This window comes from Branchiostoma floridae, chromosome 19 (assembly GCF_000003815.2).
Source record: "Branchiostoma floridae strain S238N-H82 chromosome 19, Bfl_VNyyK, whole genome shotgun sequence".
NCBI classification, from domain to species: Eukaryota; Metazoa; Chordata; class Leptocardii; order Amphioxiformes; family Branchiostomatidae; genus Branchiostoma; species Branchiostoma floridae.
The window spans coordinates 538,254-556,524 of NC_049997.1; the positions used below are offsets into that span (position 1 = coordinate 538,254).

The following is an 18,271-nucleotide window of genomic DNA, read 5'->3' on the forward strand; positions in this document are numbered from 1 at the left end:
GATACACACAGAAAGAAAGGCATTGGCTAATCAAAAGGAGCGAAACATATGCCAGAGCAGAGACAATAAGTACAGCCTGCAAGGGGGGAATGGCTCCTTCTGTTAACATAGATAATGAGTTCTGTTGTTCTAAAAAGCCAAAGACTGCAATGTTTTGAAATGTTTTTGTGGAAATTCTGGTTTCAAAATGCAATCTTTAATCTCCTCACGACAGTATGTACCAAACAAATTCGCTCACTCTGTGGTTTTATTCGGTGGTAATGGCAAAAGCCGAGGCGTTATGACACGATATACACCTCGGGGCGGTTGATTAACTATGTGACGGCCTTATGTGCAGTCACACTGGCACCTATATTCAATTCCGTATGAGGTCCGTATGAAATTATTAGCCTCTACAACGATCCACAGGTAGATAGGAAGTAGTAGAAAATGGACACTACGGATAACATGTGTCATGTCGGGGGAGCTAACAGACCGATGAGTGTGTTTGCGACACTCCTTTAGCATTATATCCATCTATTTTGTCCAAGGTCTTGAGTTTTCCTGGTTTCCTGGTGTAGAGGCTGATACTTCAATACGGACCTCATACGGACTTGAATGTATACGCACTTCTGACCGAGACCGAGAATAAGGAAGAAAAATAAATGGAGGACTTTTAGACAGTAAGTTGTTAACTTTTCCATATCTCTCAACAATGCAGATGCTTTTGTTCACTAGTATTAGTTTTTAGCTGATTTTCTTTGTGTTTCTGTCTGTTAAAGGAAGTCTTGCGGTAATAGAATAGGCATCATTAAGTGTCCCTGGAAGTCGACCCGGAACGCCTGGTGTTTCCGATCCATCTGCACACCTACGACTGAGGTCACATTCACAAACCGGGGCCCGACCGGGGAACCAAAGGAATGATATAAAAGACACCAAAATCCGCAGAACGTAAGAAAACATAGCCATGAGCATGATTTGTGTGTATTTTTCTGTGTCCTTAAACAACACCCCCCTTGCCCCGATTCGGAAATGTGACCTAAGCCTTACCAGGACAAAGGGAGAATTCAGTACAGCAGTATTGTGCATGTTTGAACCCTTTTTGTAGTGACTCTGAAACACCCGATTCCGGTTGGACCTGTTACTAGACACTAGCATTGCAGCACTATAGAAGTAGAAAAAACAAACAGTGAAGATCACTTACATGAGACCGACGGTTATATTTGCTTTAGGTCTCTTTTAGTATGACTTTTGCTATGTGTAATGAGTTTACCAGAACATTTTCCGTAGAGAGGAAGAAAAAAAAGGGGGAAGGATTTGGTAAGGGCGCAGTAAATGACAGAGACCAAACGACACGTAAGCGTGTTTAAATGCCACCAACAAAGCATTCACTGCAGGTATTAGTCTGTGACTTTCTTAGACTCGCCACGTTTGGTATTTGCAATTAGTAAGAGTTATCGTGTCTTGGGAAAGGACTTTGTGATGTTTTAATTCCAGAAATGAAATTAAAATATGAAAAAAAGATTGGCCCTTTTATGTTAGTCGAGTAAAACTATGAGAGCAAACTTCAATCTTTTATAGCACCAGGATTTGTAAACAAGAAATTATATCTAGAACAGACAGAATATCACCTTTGCAAATCATCTTCTTGTAGTTTGGCCACCTTATGCTTGCTTTTAGTAAAGGTATAATAAATGACCTCACACATAGAGTTAATAATGAAAAATTGAACAGACTCTTTACTTTTATTCTTTCAAATGTTTTCCTTTTACTTTCTTTGAATTTTCGTTAGCATTCTATGACCATAGTATACTTTTCCAATATCTTATTTGCAATCTAAGGCACATGTTTGCCTATTTGCGACTAACAGTATGGCTGGAGATTTTGTAAAAATGCCGAAATTGATGCGAGCGAGGATGTTACTCATAAAACATCAACATGACGTAATAATGTGCATATTTTTTCTATTCGATATGAACCGAAGCTTATAATAACTAAGTAATCATTTGGGGAGTTGCGAAAAATAGGTAATTTTTTCATCAAATATGAAATGATATTTCATTAACAAAAGTCAAAACACAAAGTCCGCAAACAAAAACAGATTGCAAAACTACAAAGGAACAATAATAATTATTACAACTGTATCAACATTACGGAGAAAATTATGGGGGGCGGGATACCGTTGAACAAGAGTAGATTCTGCACGATGGCAAATCATGATATACGTTATCATTGTCTTCCCTCCTACCATCGTCCATTCATTTATTTGCCCATTCGCAATTATCTTTCTATACATACGGCGATCTATTCTATTTTAGCCGACGTTCAAGAAATCTCAGGATAACCATTACTGAATATCTATGCAGTTAAATGTCATATGTTGATACAGTTCAATTGATTATCTAATCATTTAATCTATTATTCTTCTTGGTTCAACCTTGGATTCATATGTGCATTTCTCTCAACTAAATCGCACTAATTTCCAAGGCATCTTATGATAATGAAGACATGGTAATCACTCCACAGGCTCCACCATTAGTCGAATGGGACTCTCAGGTGTGGGGAACTGCTGCCATTTGTTGAGCTTCACAGGAACCTGGTAAAACAGATGCAAGCAATTTATGAACAGAAATCAACTACAAAATAACACACATACAACACACATCAGTCCAGTAGACTGCAAACTACATGTAGGCATATTTAAGAAGCAAACACCTGATGTACAGTAAAAGCCGCTTAATCGCACACCCAATTTGCCAATGCATTTCGTTAAATTATCCGAATGGTACAAGAAAGCGACGTCATTTAGCTGGACCGCACCACCACAGAATTTTGGGATTTCGTGCAATTAAAAAAAGTGTGCAATTATCCGTTGTTCAATTAACTGGCTTCTACTGTATTTTAAGAATAAATCAAGGTTTAAAAGCAAAAAAAAATGAAATAAAAGGGAAGTCCTCATAGACTTCTGTGGAAAAGTTCCCTTTTAAGCCCCATTTTCTCGAAACTCTGTGAGGGGTTAAAATTGACAGGTTAACTTACAACTTACGAATAATCATAGATAAAGAATGACTTTTCTTTACTATCAAACTGAAGATCGAGGGTAATATAAATCCCATGTTGGTAGCACAATGGTCAGTACACGCTGCCAGTGGAAAGTAGTCTCACCTGTGTATCAGGTCCAGTAGTGACGCGGTACTTCATCAGGATCTTCGCCACTCCAACCTTCAGCTCCATCATCGCCAGCCTCATTCCGACACAGTTCCTCGGCCCTGCCCCGAACGGCATCCAGTCATACGGGTTCCGCTTCTCCCTCTCTTCCTTTGTAAACCTGCAACAATAACAGAAAGCGTTTTATGTTAAAAAGTTTGAAAATAATGTTACTGTCTTAAAAGTGATAAGCTTCTCTTGAGTTACAGCAATCGGTGGCTAAAATTTTAGGTAAATTAATAATATTTCAATACATCAAGTTTTATAAATACGACTCCCTCCATTACTTTCCAGAAAACTACTAGTGGATCACGTGAAGAGCCCATTACATCTGTTAATTTTAAGGAAGCGGTCCGCATATGTTGGTGACAAAAATATATATTTCCGCTCTGCCTAACGATAAGGGATGTTACGATAATAATCGATTTGTAGAATACAATATGTGTAGAAAAAAATGAAATTCAATGCAATTGCGAAGATTGACACAATAAGAAACACGAGACTGGATTGGATATAGAATGTGTCGAGATTCCATTGTAGTAAGTTATTAGTGAGACTATATTTTGTTTGCCCGGTAACTGTATGGTGAATGGGTGCTGGATTAAAGTGGTGAATAGCTACAGGGATGTTATACAATGTGTTATTTATTGCTATCTAAAAAAACACTCTCCAAATCCTGCAGCTATTGCCATAATTTTCGAACTATTTTTTTTTTCTATTTGCTATTCGAACCATTTGCTATAGAGTTTAAGTAAGGATAAAGATATAAATCTACTCACCTTTCAGGAATGAACTTCCTCGGTTCTGGCCAACGTGCAGGGTCATAGTGAATGGCTAAGACGGGCACAGATACCCCCATACCCTTTGGGATGGTCAAGTCTTTCAGCTGAACATCTTCAGCAGCAACCCTAACAAGGCTATAAGAGAACAATCATTATGGTCAATCATATCACAAGAAGGAAGTGCATCATATATCAAATATAAGGTGCCAATTTATTCCGGATGTATTCAACGTCAATATAGTAATAATAACTGTGGTGCAGACTGCAAAATACCCATTAGTGTTCAATAATTTTCGTGTCCCCATTCGATTCGATACAAATGCGAATATTTATTGACTATACAAAACCATACTATCACGACTATACATGTGCAAAACGCAAGATATGTTAAGGAAGTTCAGCATCAGTATCACAGTAGGCATGTTGGAGGCAAATTACCAATTGGATTGGTGAGTTAGTTACTTGTTTTCCTACAGTGTTAAAGTCAAACGTTAACCATTCCACAAACGTAAGCACTCACAATGGTACGAGGGAGTAAAGGCGAAGGGTCTCCATCACACACATTTCAAGGTACGACATCTTCTGCACCGCCTCGTAGTCAACCAGGGACTGTAGAGGAAATGTTTGCTTAGCTCTATGGATGCTTCTTCTTGACCATCAATTTTACGATGAAACAAAAGAAAACAGCCCAACTCTTCTTTCGTAATTTGGGAAATCCACATAAGAAGTGCATTCTTGTGCTTGATTTCGGGTACAAATTGTGGGCTTAATAATAGATTTCCTTTAGAATAAACGATAAAAACTGTAAAGACGTAAGAAATATAAATTGTCTGATGTATTGCTGCTTCTCACTTATCTTAATCAATATCTAAGTCTAGTCGTAAATCATTCATGTTCCAGTTTCTTCAGCAATTGATATTTGGCATGTCGTATAATATGGATGTCTAACCTTTATCGACGTTACAACTGGTAGTTTCCAGATTAGCAACTGGTGTAAGTCTTTTTCTCAAAGTGCCAGGCATTGTGACGGGTAAAAATGACCCATAAAGCCATTTGATTAAAGATACTATGCCACAATGAAATAGCTCACAGTACATAAAAATCACAAGAGAACGTACTTCACCGTCAGTAACGTCATGAATCTCCTGTCTGACTTTGTCCTGAATCTCCTGATCCAGTGCCAGATGGTACAACAGGAAGGACAATGTGATGGACACAGTGTCGTAACCCGCGTTAAAGAAGCCGATTCCATTTGCAACAACGTCGTCTCTAGTTAGAGCTGGAATGAAAGAAACGCGGCCTGCAGTTATTTGATCCCATTGTAATTATAAAATGCCTTGGCAAAAATAAAGTATTCCAAAACCCTTGTTCTATAGAAAATATGTATCTTAATAATGATCGACCAAAGATTGAAGGCCAACAGTTACACCAACATATACTTTTAGAACAGTTCATACGTTGTTTCTTGCCGTGAACCTTTGCTCCGTCCGTGCTGTCCTCGTCCTTCTCCTTATGAGCATCAATCATTATCTGCAGCATGTCTACACGTCCCTGAGAAAACAGAGGTGAGAGAAAAGGCTTTACTCGGTCACAGATCTGTTCTTTGTAGGTCGCAAGCTGTTCCCTAGCCGGCTCATACTCCTCTGGCCGGCTTACTTCTCTATTCGTTCCATTTCTATGGTTTTCCCAGCGACCTATAGGAGTCTGGTAGAGACTAATTATAACAAACTCCCTTATGTTTCTTTCTTTCTTTGATATTGGATTAATAGAATTCGAGATAAATATGTTTACCTATAAGAAACCAAAATGAATAAAGAGTTAGAATACATACTTTTCCTCCATCAGTCTCCCTCATAGCCAGGAGTTGGTCCATGACTCCATTAAAGAAATCGGTAGCCTCTCGAGGGAAGAACAGTTGGTAGTCGAGTAACTCACAAATCCTTTTCATGGTACCGGGAAACAGCACTATAAAGGGGAGATGCAGGTCATTGACATGGCGTTGGTTAAATCTTTAAGTTATGAAACCATAAAAGGAGAATAAAATAATTGCCATCTACTCAATGCGGCGTCCTCACTCCCAGCCAAGTGTATATCATCATATACCAGAAGTCCTTTAGGAGTCTCCAAAATAGGATGGAAATGTGTTAGTAATCTACTTGGCAAAAAAATGTATCTGTGTAATGTAAAGCCGACACAATCACAGTCTGCATAGCACATCAGCTTTGCAGGCACACGGCGCGGCAGCAGCTGGTTATATTACTCTGAATAACTTGTCACACTGAGCTAGTGACGCGAGCGTGCGAAAAGTTGCTTCTAAAATGCCAATTTAATGGTCGTTTGAATTGGTCAGATGACTTAAATAGTACGCTTTGTATACGGAATTGCGCATCCTTATTTTCTTTCAAATCACATCTTCTTTTTTTGGCTTTGGCAACGGCAATTTAGTATCCATTTTATTCTAAAACACATATATGCTCGTTTTATATCTACTTTCAAAGATTTATATTGCAATCAAATTTTTTGTTTTATAACGGACAAAACTTCGAATTCCTGCTCTAATTAACGACATATATTTGAACAAGCTTGACATTATTTTAGAATTTATTGAACCAATAAGAGAATAAAATAATGGAAAAAAACGAAACTCACAGTAGAGCCAGATTAGTGGACTATTGAAGTTGATGTTGGATGATTTCTTTGCATTGATGGCGAACGGGTCCTGCGGATTCCGCTGTGAGTTAATCTCAGTACCGAAGATGGTCCTTGCGATGACATCCATAGTGAATGCACCGGTCAACCTGGAGTTAGGAAAAATATGGTTTAATGGATGCTCCAAGCTAAGTATGATGGCTTATTCGATGGCTAGATTTGCTGCCGACAAAAGAAACTATGGGAGTCTAGGCAGCGTAGCCCTTAAATGTTTAAGTACTGACCACATCCCGTCACTTTGATACCGTGACAGACACTGTAGACGTAATTCTCGAGAACATTTATATGCAATTAGTTTATTTGAAAATCGTTTTTATTTTTGTTATCTCTATGAGAAATTTCATTGGTATTGTTTTTTTCCTGTCTCTTTCTAAACACAGATTAGTAAGACAGTCGTACCTGTGACTACTGAATACACGAAGTAAGTATACGAATACATAGATAATTTGATAGTTCATGAAATATACAATATCCCCCGGAGATGCAGCAAGTGAAATGTATCTAGAAGCCCGAAATAGTAACGTCTTGAAGAAATCAAAGATTATATTCTTACTGCCTGACATCAAAAGACTCCTTTGTTGTCGCGAAGCTGCTTATATTCTCCACCAGCTGCTCGGCACAGCTGTTCATGGCACCTGTCATCTGCAAACACATCAATCATATCCTGACAAATGCATTTAAAACAAAGAATCGGCCGCACTACTCTTTAACCCCTACGTCTTTGACTTCGGGGGGTCGCGGAGGAATACTGTACCCTGCTACCATAAGCAAGTTGAAGTACCGAAATACGTTACCTACGACACCTAGTGCTGCAGTACAATGTGAACCAGTCAGAATCGCACTGAGAATGGTGGCAGACGTGAGATCACGTGGCGTAGCGGCAGCGTGTTTGTCTTCCAACCAAGAGGTCTCGAGTTCGAATCCGGCTGCGTGTCACCGATCTTGTGCCATTGGGAAAGGCACTTAACACGGCTTTCTTCACTTTACTCAGGTGAAGATGAGTACCTAGCTTTTAAGGTAGTATCTCAGGGTGGCTGAGCAAAATTTCAAAATGATATTTTCCAAAAAATAACTATCAATGTTATTTTCTATGTAATTCTATTTTCATAATCTAACATACTTTCCCATCAAATGTTCCTTTTTGTCTGTCAAAATTCAAGGTCAAAGTAGCTGTCTAAAATTACGCAAAAATTTCAAACTCATCATAACTTTTAAAACTTGATATCATTGGATAGGTCTTAGTAAAACAAATAGAATTGTTTTTATTTCAACAAAATCGGACATACCGTTAGAGAGTTATGGCCATTGAAAGGCCTGAAAATTATGCATAATTTCTCTTGATCAGCTAATTAAATATGCAAGATTACAATATCTCTGTACTCATACAAGATACAAGGAAAAAAATTGGTGTACAGGGGTTTTATAATATGTTGATTTGAATTATTGTCCTGAAATTTATACATCTAGTTCAGAAATGATGAATAATCCTGAATAATTGAGTTCCAGGGGTAATAAAATCAGAGTCCACTAATTAAATATGCAAAATCACCATATTTTCCCTATCCTTGAAGATACAAGAAAAAAAATTAGTTTACAGGGGTTTTGGCACATGCTGAATTCAAATTTGACCTCAAAAACATCACTTTGGTCTTTTTACAACCTGTAAAAGTGGATTACGTCACTACTACCACAACAACTTGATTTTTACGGCCTAATTTTTTAAAAAATGTTCATCGAAAATGTGTAAAATTAGTTTTATTATGAAATTTACCCTGTAAGGAAAAACTTCGTGCGCTCCCGACGCAAAACAATGCTATTTAGTGCTCCCAAATGCTGTTAGCATAAGGGGTAATTAAAATTTCAGGAAAAAAATTAATAAAAAATCAGCATGACAAGGTTTGATAAAATCCACGCACAGATCTATTCAAATCACTATTATGCACATTTCTGAAAAGTTTCAATAATAACAGACAAAATACAAGTCAAAATTTAGGCTTTTTAGGCTTTTTTTTTCTAAAAATGGGCGTGGCCTAAAAGTAGTTGATGACGTCATTGTGACATCATACCAATTTGCATAAATTATCTTTATGCATTAGGGTACTACCTTAGAAAAAATCAAGGTCCATACATTATCTAAGATGGTAATTTTAGAAGACCAAAAACACCCCCCAAAACTCCTCAGCCACCCTGAAATCCTACCTTAATAGGGCCGTCCCTCGGATATGACGCTAAATGAAGGTCCCGTGTCTGGGGAGAGCCATATCCCAGGCACGTTAAAGAACCCCCACACGTGCGAAGGTGCGGTGTGATGGATAAAAACTTACAGCCGTGTGTACATCTTACGTACTGTGCTTGCAGCCCTTAGCCTAATGATGTTAAGCATGTATAAAGAAGAAGAAGACGGTCACCAAAACGTCGGTGGAAATATAGCAATGGAGCAATGGTGTAGAATGAGAGTAGATAACGTAGATAACATAGTACTACGTACCTGTCTGAGTTTGCTGCTGCTGAAGGCCGGACTAAGTGTTGTCCGTACGTTCTTCCAATCATCGTCCAGTAGCTGGAACACCATGCGGCTCAGGGGCTTCACATTGATCATCTGTGAGTCTGTCTGCAGAAACCAGAAATTCTAACATGTTAGATGCTTGCAATAGTAAAGATTGCCGTGTAAAAAAAAAACTAATAACAACAAGGATACTATGGTGTAGTCAATTTTTAAAATGGAAACCTCCAACAAAATAAAGTAAATAGTAATTATCACACCTATGCGTCAAATTATACGCGCTCGGTCACCACAAAGAAGCCATAGGTCAAATTTACAATAATGTAAATACCCCAAACGTCTATATCCCACAGGAAAAGTCGGTAGAATGAAAGCAATTATGGCTCTGTGAAAATGAGTACCTTTATTCAATGACGGCTGTCAAGTTTGAAATCTTCAGTATCAAGCACATTTTTGTGGGGAGGGGGGTAGACAATAAAAATAGATCATTGCATGATGAATACGTTACCCACCTGGCGGTTGGTGAATTTGTGAAACTGTTTCACAAAAATCTCCTTCATCATCTCTGCATCACTTATTACAAGAGCTGGAGTCATCCCATTGAAGAACCTGTAGTTAACACAATATGATACAATAAGAATAAACTGTGGGGAACTTGAAGAAACAAAAATTCTGAATAATGACATTCATTTGGAGAAGTTCAAAACAAATTCAGTTATTGTGTATTTGTATATTGATCCTGACTTATATTCACTCACCCCTTGACTGGTCCCACATCTGAGACAGAAATGTTATTGTTGTAAAATCCCTGCACAGCAAGAGAAAAAACGCAGTTATATTAATAAATGGATACATTTGAGCGTATTTCAAATTACATAATTAGCGGCCTGGAATCCTGGACCTCACGTGACATTGACCAGGAGCCTCCACTGCGAGGTCAGTCACGCTCGACCAAGGTTGTGTTCTCAAGCTGTCCTCTTCGACCAACTCGCTCCACTGTTTCAACCACCCACCCTCCCTCCACGTGGTTTCCAATGTTTGAGTATACCTTGCATTAAAACTCCAATCCCACTCCTTCTCCGTCAATCCGGCATATAGTGTGAGAGAGCAGCTAATTATCCATGTCGGAAAACGCTCTTAGAGCCAACTTTTATGTGGGTAATGGTGCGCTCAGGATACTGTGCCCAACCTCTCACGAAAGGACATACACATTGCTACAATTATTTCTATACAGATAGCTCGATAGCTCACCCAAAACGCAGTCAAGTAAGTAGTCCCAATAACCGGTACAGGGGTTGGTCCTGGGACTCCCATTTTCCTAAAGATAAACAACGGGCGAACAGCATACCTGATGGAGGAAGGAAAATAAAGGTGGATTAGAAAGCGACGTATTGCATTTTTATTGTCTCATAAGCAAATAATTTCATTTGACTGATAAGAAAATACATGTCAAAACAATCCACGAAAATGTTCCTCTTTGAAGTTCATTTTACAATGTTGCTAAAAATTAACTTTATATGCCTTTGAACAAAGTATGTGAAACGATGTAACTGTTTGTGGTTGAGCAAGATTACTCCAGAAGCTATGAAATGATTGTTATAAAAGTATTGTACGCGGCTACCTCATATACTTGGATGGATTTATCATGTAATAGTGGCTTTTTATGGGCAGCAGAACAGTTTCCATTTCTCGTGTGTATGAATAACATGCTATGGTCATAAAAGGTTATGCCTTTTTAACATTAGCGTTTCGTTGCATATAATAGTTTAAAACATCATAACTCACAAAGGAATGTATAGATTGTCATGACGATCTACTAACTCTATGAAACTAATACCTCATCTTTAGACTTTCAGCAAATCGGGTGTTGGCTGCCTCTAGCCACACATGAAAACGACCTTTGATTCCAAATTCCCGATGAAATTCGCATTAACTTGCTAATGGTTTGCTAATCTTAAAAGGTCTATTCATGTGTACGTGTACAGATCTGTTCATGTGTACATATCTGTTTGTTAATGTGTAATTAGTAACTAACAATAGTTTTGCAGCAGTCCAGTCTGGCCGGCAGTCAAAGTAAGTTTTTTTTTTTAGTTCTATAATATGTGCGCTGTGTTTTTATCATAGCAGCGAAAGATTGTAAACTAAAATGTAAAGTTACACGAAAAGAAGCTATATTAACGACTAAGTCGAAACATTCTGGAAAATTTAGAAAAAAAAGGACTTCTGTCGCAAATTCTTTTCTGTCAATTCCTTTATACAGGCTCGAGCTTGGGAGAGGCTACCCTTTCCTAATGGGGAAAGTTACTTTAAAATATATAAATGACATTTCTCAGTAATAAAACGGCACTGTGTTATGATAATTATACAGCAGAAGCTACTTTCTTGCACAACGGATAAGCGCACACTTCTGTTAATTGCATGGAATCCCCGAATCTCGAAACGGTGCGGTCCAGCTGGATAACTTCGCATTATTGCACCACCCGGAAAATTGCACGAAATACGCTGGGAAATGTGGTTTGCAATTAAACGGCTTCTACTATATTGTAATACTTGCACATGAAATCGTAATCTCTATCAACAAACGCTGAAATATATTTTCATAATGGTAATTAATAGAACGTGTTGGCACATAGATCACTTCTTGGACAAATGTCTATTGGTAACATGCCCTACTAAACAGATCGCAGCTGCTAACTAATTATATTTCAGCCATACATAGTATGGTGAAATATATTGTATTCGTAATGTTTCTTTCTTTCTTTCTTTCTTTCTCCTGTCAAATCTTCAAAGTGATTCATCTCCGCCGGCGTTCCTGGACCAAATGACCTGAAATTTGGCACAGGGGTAGAATGGGCCAATACCTTGATGCTTTTTTCTCAGTTTTTTTTTCATATCTGCCTCTAAAATGATTTTATTGAGATTTTTTGGTCAATTTTAGACCAAAACTGTATATTTCGGCCCCTGTACCCTGGTATTACAACCAAATGAGCTGAAATTTGACAGAGATGTGCCTTGATAATGCCCTCATATAAATTGGATAATACTTTTGGTGTACAGTACCACAAAATGCTTATTTTTGCGATTTTTTTACCAATTTTTGACCAAAAAAGGACACTTTTGGCCCCTGTACCCTGGTATTACAACCAAATGAGTTGAAATTTGACAGAGATGTGCCTTGATAATGCCCCCATATAAATTCAATAACACTTTTGGTGTACAGTACAACAAAGTGCTTATTTTTGCGATTTTTTTTACCAATTTTTGACAAAAAAAGGACACTTTTGGCTCCTCTACCTTGGTATTGCAACCGAATGAGCTGAAATTTGACACAGATGTGCCTTAATAATCCCTTCATATAAATTCAATAACACTTTTGGTGTACAGTGCAACAAAATGCTTATTTTTGCGATTTTTGGCCAATTTTTGACCAAAAAAGGACACTTTTGGCTCCTGTACCCTGGTATTACAATTTAATGACCTGAAATTTGGTCTAGATAGGCATTAAATACTTGGTAACAAGATTCAAGTAAAAAATTTGACATAAAAAACTTTAAAATGATTAATTTTGGCACTTTTCTGAGGGGAAATTTGTTTTCTTTTGGCCTCCTGACGTGACCTTCCGTGACCCCGCACAGAGCCACACCTGTGCGCGTCAGCCGGAGAGTTAATTGAATCAAAGACCTAGCCAATCAGCGAAGAGGAGGCCAAAGGCTAATTAATATTCATAAGCCCGCCTAAGGCTCTCGCATTTTAGACTATTCAGAAGGCTTTATATTGTATCAGTTCTTAGGGGCATATCAATGATAATCGCAGCAGTCACTTAACTTCTCTTCAGGAGTTTAGCGTAACACTATTTCAGGTCAAACCGTCAAAGGCAACTAAAAACAAACTTTAACGTTACTGAGTTCAACAGTACTTATAACTTGTTATCCGAAGTTGAAACGCTAGCGATGGTATTTTCGCTGCGCTGTTAGCTCCGTGCGACTGTTGTTGACGGTCTTATAACGGTATATTTTGCACCCCTGATATTCCCACGGACATGTCTCAAGAAAAATACCCAGCAAAAAACGCTGTTCTGCGTCAAATTCTATTCTATAAAACATGTGGGACTCAGTGTTACAGTCTAAATATTTTGTAGAAGCACCGCTGTAGGAAAGAAGGTCCAAGCAATGTAAAACATCACGTAGCATGAAGTTCGCTGTCAACTGGCACACAGCACATGACTGTTTGAAACTCTAAGTCTAATCAACAGCCGTGTTTGATTGATAGCCGGCGGTCCTTTGATGAAGTCGGCGAAAGGTGCGTTAGTTAGAAAATCTGCGTTTAGTTTTGATACGTAATTATAAGTTAGACAGTGGCGAGAATGATTATTTTCTCATCAATATTTTTCTTCGAATTATTTGAACTTAATTGTACATCTAAACAATTGGCTTACCTGTGCAATGTTTATATGATTAATGATCAGTGTACTGAAATCATGTGTAACGTATGGCTCCTAGTCAATAGATCAGCATTTTCTCTATAGTGACCACCTGTCCATAGTGGCCACATTTCCTAGTGCTGTTGTTGTTTGACATAAACTTTGAACATTTAAATTGTAAGTAACTTTAAACTGCCAGAGTTTCAGCCCAATAAAACACTCTCAGCGCCAGGGTATGAACAGACTGACCAGACAGACGAAAATAAATCCTCGAACAAGGTTCAATCGCATCTTCCGGGTCTGGCAGGAAGTTGTTAAACTAAAATAAGAATAGGCTCGATGGCTGATTGCATACAAAGTAAAACAGTTTAACAGTTTTACAGCTTGAAGAAAACAAACGCTCCTACAGTACCTGCACCTGCTTGATAATTATTAAATCGTATGCCCTACTTGAATAAAAAAAAGTTCACTGCAATAATAAATGTACCCACATCACAAGGAGCTTATACTTTTTTAAACTTACACCTAGTTATCGTACTGAAAATTGTTAATGACATTACATGAAGTTATTCAACAATTTTCAGTCATGATGAAAATTTCTGAATGGAAGGTGTGATTATTGTCATTTTCTGAAAAATAGAAGCAAGCTCTGTTTTTACCTGGAGTCAATTCACAATACCAGTCCACTTTGGGGGATAATGTACTGTTAAGAGGATGTTCCATTTTTGCGCAGGGGTGATTTGGAACAGTCCAATGTTGCGTGGGAAGGGGTGTGGCTGAAATATGCTGTATTTGCTCTTAAGCAAATGTCGGCCTTTCTAGTTTTCACTGTTGTCATTAACAACAGAAGTCTTTAATCGCCGGCCTTATGCTTTACACTGTGTTTGTTTAAGGTTTGTTGATTACATTTAATCTTTACATGAGTCCTATTCAGGAAACGTAGGACAATCCAGGAAAGTGAATGACTTCAAAATATTGTTATAATTAGGGACTTCAAATATGTCATGGATTAAATTTACCTGAACATCGGTCGTAAAAAATGTGTGTTCATGTGAGCTACACGGATGGAAGATAAAAAAGAGTCTGAATAGGGTTACTCGGAGCCTAATTTGTAGCACTAACCTCTGTTGTCAAACATGTTATTATATCTCGGGTTGCCGTGTCCGAGACCACGGCGTTGGGTTCATGGCAAGGGCACGATAACGGTTAATGGGGTCAGCTCGAGTCGGGGTCAGACAGAGTCCAGGCAACTATACGTTTACATGGCGAAAGGTCGGCGGCATGTGCTCTGCATACTACCCCCTTTCCTCCCTCACTTCTTTATATATCCTTCGAACACTACCGTCAGTTTGGTTTTAGCCTAAATGCCTCCATTTGATAGATTTTGAAATATACAAAATAATAAAAACACAGTAAGTCCATCATAATAAAGTTATACCGTACAAGTCAGAAATACAAACATAGACACTTACAGGTAGAACAGGACAGCCAGGACCGGAAGAAGTGTCCATGTCAGTGGGATAGGGAGGACCTCCAGGGCCATGGCAATTGACAAGCGGTGATACGGGTTTCTTCACAACTTGCGTTTGAGTCGAAAATATGGACGATGTAGAGCCTTCGAATGTTGAGGGTTTGTCGAGACGTCTGTAAGGTACTGTATGCTGCCTGATCCAACCACGTTATATACACGTTGGCTTGTGTAAACAGGAAGCTGACGTGACATACAAAAATAGCGCTGACCCTCCATTTACTGATGACGTAACATGACCTCATTCTGTGTGAGAAAAACAGTCAGCTTAAAAATGCTGATATCATCATGAAAACATGCCCGGGTATTATGGCCCAAGAATCAACTTTGTTTCCTAGATCCTTCCCTGAAACACATGATGTGTCCTAATTTTGCCAAGAAGAGGGAATAAAACATTCAGACACATACATGTCAGACTCCGCGCTCTCCATACCCCGGCTCCGATTCACTGTCTCTGGACTGAAGCCACGAGGCCAGAGCGAACAGTAAAAAAGTGTGGCAATAAAAATGCATTGCCTGGTGACAGAGTTATGGTTTATATGAGCTGAGTGTCTAAACGCTGATTGGTTTACAAGTAGTGCGTTGTGACGCAAAGGCTGTAACTAACTCACCCCAGCGGTGACGTCACACATGCATTCAAATAAGTCTAGGCTAGGGGAGAGTCATTTAGGGAGGGGGGGTACCTCTCTCACCGGCCTTAAAGTAAAGGGATCATTTAAGTTGTCCCGAGAATATTAAAGAGATGCATGCAAATAACTATGAATGCATCAAGAAGACCAAAAGAATCCAGGAGAAACCAGGACAAACCAGGAGAATCTAAGAGAATACAGGAGAAACCAGGAGAAACCCGGAGAATCTAGGAGAAACTAGGAGAAACCAGGAAAACCCGGAGAATCTAGGAGAATCCAGGAGAAACCAGGAGAAACCAGGAGAATCTAGGAGAATCCAGGAGTATACAGGAGAAACCAGGAGAAACCCGGAGAAACTAGGAGCAACCTGGAGAATCCAGGAGAATACAGGAGAAACGAGGAGAAACCCGGAGAAACGAGGAGAAACCTGGAGAATACAGGAGAAATTAGGAGAAACCAGGAGAAACTAGGAGAATCTAGGAGAATACAGGAGAAACTGGGAGAAACCAGGAGAAACCTGGAGAATCTAGGAGAATCCAGGAGAAACCAGGAGAAACCTGGAGGTGTTTTGTAATCTGAATGTACCGGGAGAAAGCCTTTACATCTGTTTGTTGATTCCCTCTGAAAGCTTTTCTCTTATTCTGGCTAGCGTTGTGATGCCTAGATCTCTGCTGTCATCTATATTATTTCCAGTGTGACACATGTTACACGAACGGAGGGAGATCATTTACTGCTTGTCAACTCCACCTACAGGCCGGCGGTGTTCTCAATTAACAACTCCCACACTGTCGTGCGCCACCCATGTTGGTTAATGTTGTATTTAGTTAGAATAACACCCCTATGTTATGTTGGTTTGGTCCTAGAGTTAGTCCGACCACCGACTCCGACGGTATCGCCATGTTGGAATAAAGCTCCTCAATATAGTTGCATCGTGTCGTCCCCTTATACACCTTTCTCACGCGGCGGCCATGATAGATCTAAAACGAGTTCAATGAGGCAAACAACAGACTGTCCATCATAATTAGCAGTTCAAGCAATGGAAGCCTGGCAATTAGGAAAGTGACCAATAAGAATGGTCCGTCAAATATTTGCATTATTATGTTTTTACTTTGCATCTCTTAAGGGACTTTGGGATCAGTCTACGTTGCTCTAAATTGCTACATATTTTGGTACGTAACATTAGTTATAATATTTATTATTTGATATTATATTGTGAAAATGTGTGTGGTTTTGTGGAAAACTAAATGGGAGCTGATTTTAGAAATAAGGTTTGTCTGTTTGCCTCATTGACCTCGTCTTCGATCTATCATGGCCGCCGCGTGAGAAAGGTGTATAGCGATCCTTGTCCATACTGGCGGTGGGATAAAGAAAGACGTATCAATCAACAACATTCTGTTCTGACTTCTGTTTTCTGCGTCCGGATCGAGAGTAAAAAAGCCAACAAAATGATTGCTACGAGGCTGCTTCAAAAAGTAATGTCACTAGTTTCATAACAGGCTCATTTTTTCATCGAATGAGTTGAAATTTGACACAAAGGTAAAGCCATATCTCCTTTTGAGATTGCTATAGCTCACTTTGTTGTTCACATTTTTATGAGTGACCGACTCGAGTTCTAGCTGACCACACCCTTGTTATCCCGTCGAAAGAAATTAGAGGTTCAATTTATGTGCAATTGATAATGTCCTTGACTGATCACTTGTAGCTATTGTATGAAGCTGAAATTGCACATGTATCAAGTTCTATTTCTTCATAAGGCACATGCACATGTTCACCTTTGAAACCCAATCATGTTTTCTTTTTTCGTTCCTTGGGTGAAGTGAGGTACGGCCCCGGTCATCAGTGCCGTTAATCAGGGGTGGACTGATTAAAGTTTCTGTAGTGGACTTTTCAATAAACAAAAAGAAATCAAACTTTGCACACTTCTTGGTCTTGAAACAACCAATAACTGTGCCAAGTTTCGTATCTTTTGGTTGATGGAAAATTAGTCTACAAAACCTTTGATAGATAAACCACGTATTTGGCTATCAATCAAACTGCCTGTAATATAGTAACTCGCTCCTTTCTAGCAGCTGTAAAATATGAACCATTGAGAGTTCCAACATGAAAATTGGCATGTAACCTACAGAGACATTTGTTATTATACAGGTGAAATTTCGACTTCCTACAGTAGTTATAAGAGGGTCAGATCTAGAGGAACTGATCTTCTGACAAACTTACAGGGGTATGGTTATCTTGAAATCAACTCAGTCACTCATAAAAATTTTAACAACAAATTGAGATATTCTAATCTCAAGAGAATATATGCCTTTACCTTTGTGCCAAATTTCATCTCATTCGAGGAAAAAATGAGCCTGTTACAAAACTAGGTGACATTACTTTTTGAAGCACCCTCGTAACATACGGTAGAATTTCACTAAGTAAGCTAAACCTTAAGCAACGGGTTCTACGTGCGGTTGTCCTGAGTACAATAAGTTCCTATCTCCCAAACCTATCGTCCCTATCGGATCTTGACCT

At 38.8% G+C, this 18,271-nt stretch overlaps 2 protein-coding genes across 3 annotated transcripts in view; both read right to left on the reverse strand.

Moving 5' to 3' along the window:
* LOC118406608 (prostaglandin reductase 1-like) overlaps positions 1 to 18,271 on the reverse strand; it is a 290,606-nt gene that overhangs the window by 46,808 nt on the left and 225,527 nt on the right. The window lies entirely within an intron of this gene.
* LOC118406606 (cytochrome P450 3A12-like) lies at positions 1,541 to 15,260 on the reverse strand. Its single transcript, XM_035806770.1, has 14 exons — positions 15,073 to 15,260; positions 10,432 to 10,528; positions 9,939 to 9,988; positions 9,693 to 9,789; positions 9,166 to 9,288; positions 7,231 to 7,319; positions 6,618 to 6,766; positions 5,800 to 5,933; positions 5,426 to 5,519; positions 5,087 to 5,247; positions 4,489 to 4,577; positions 3,966 to 4,103; positions 3,145 to 3,307; positions 1,541 to 2,575 (listed from the first exon to the last, which is right to left on the reverse strand). Exons 1-14 carry the CDS (start codon positions 15,141 to 15,143, stop codon positions 2,495 to 2,497), a joined length of 1,536 nt encoding a protein of 511 aa, XP_035662663.1. The 5' UTR covers positions 15,144 to 15,260; the 3' UTR covers positions 1,541 to 2,494.

Excerpts from the sequence above, each read along its gene's own strand:
- LOC118406606 (XM_035806770.1), bottom strand. The coding sequence starts at position 15,143 with ATGGCCCTGGAGGTCCTCCCTATCCCACTGACATGGACACTTCTTCCG. Across the intron at positions 4,104-4,488 it reads CTTTACTCCCTCGTACCATT|CCTTGTTAGGGTTGCTGCTG; the intron begins GTGAGTGCTTAC and ends GTTCTCTTATAG. Across the intron at positions 3,308-3,965 it reads AGGAAGTTCATTCCTGAAAG|GTTTACAAAGGAAGAGAGGG; the intron begins GTGAGTAGATTT and ends TTATTGTTGCAG.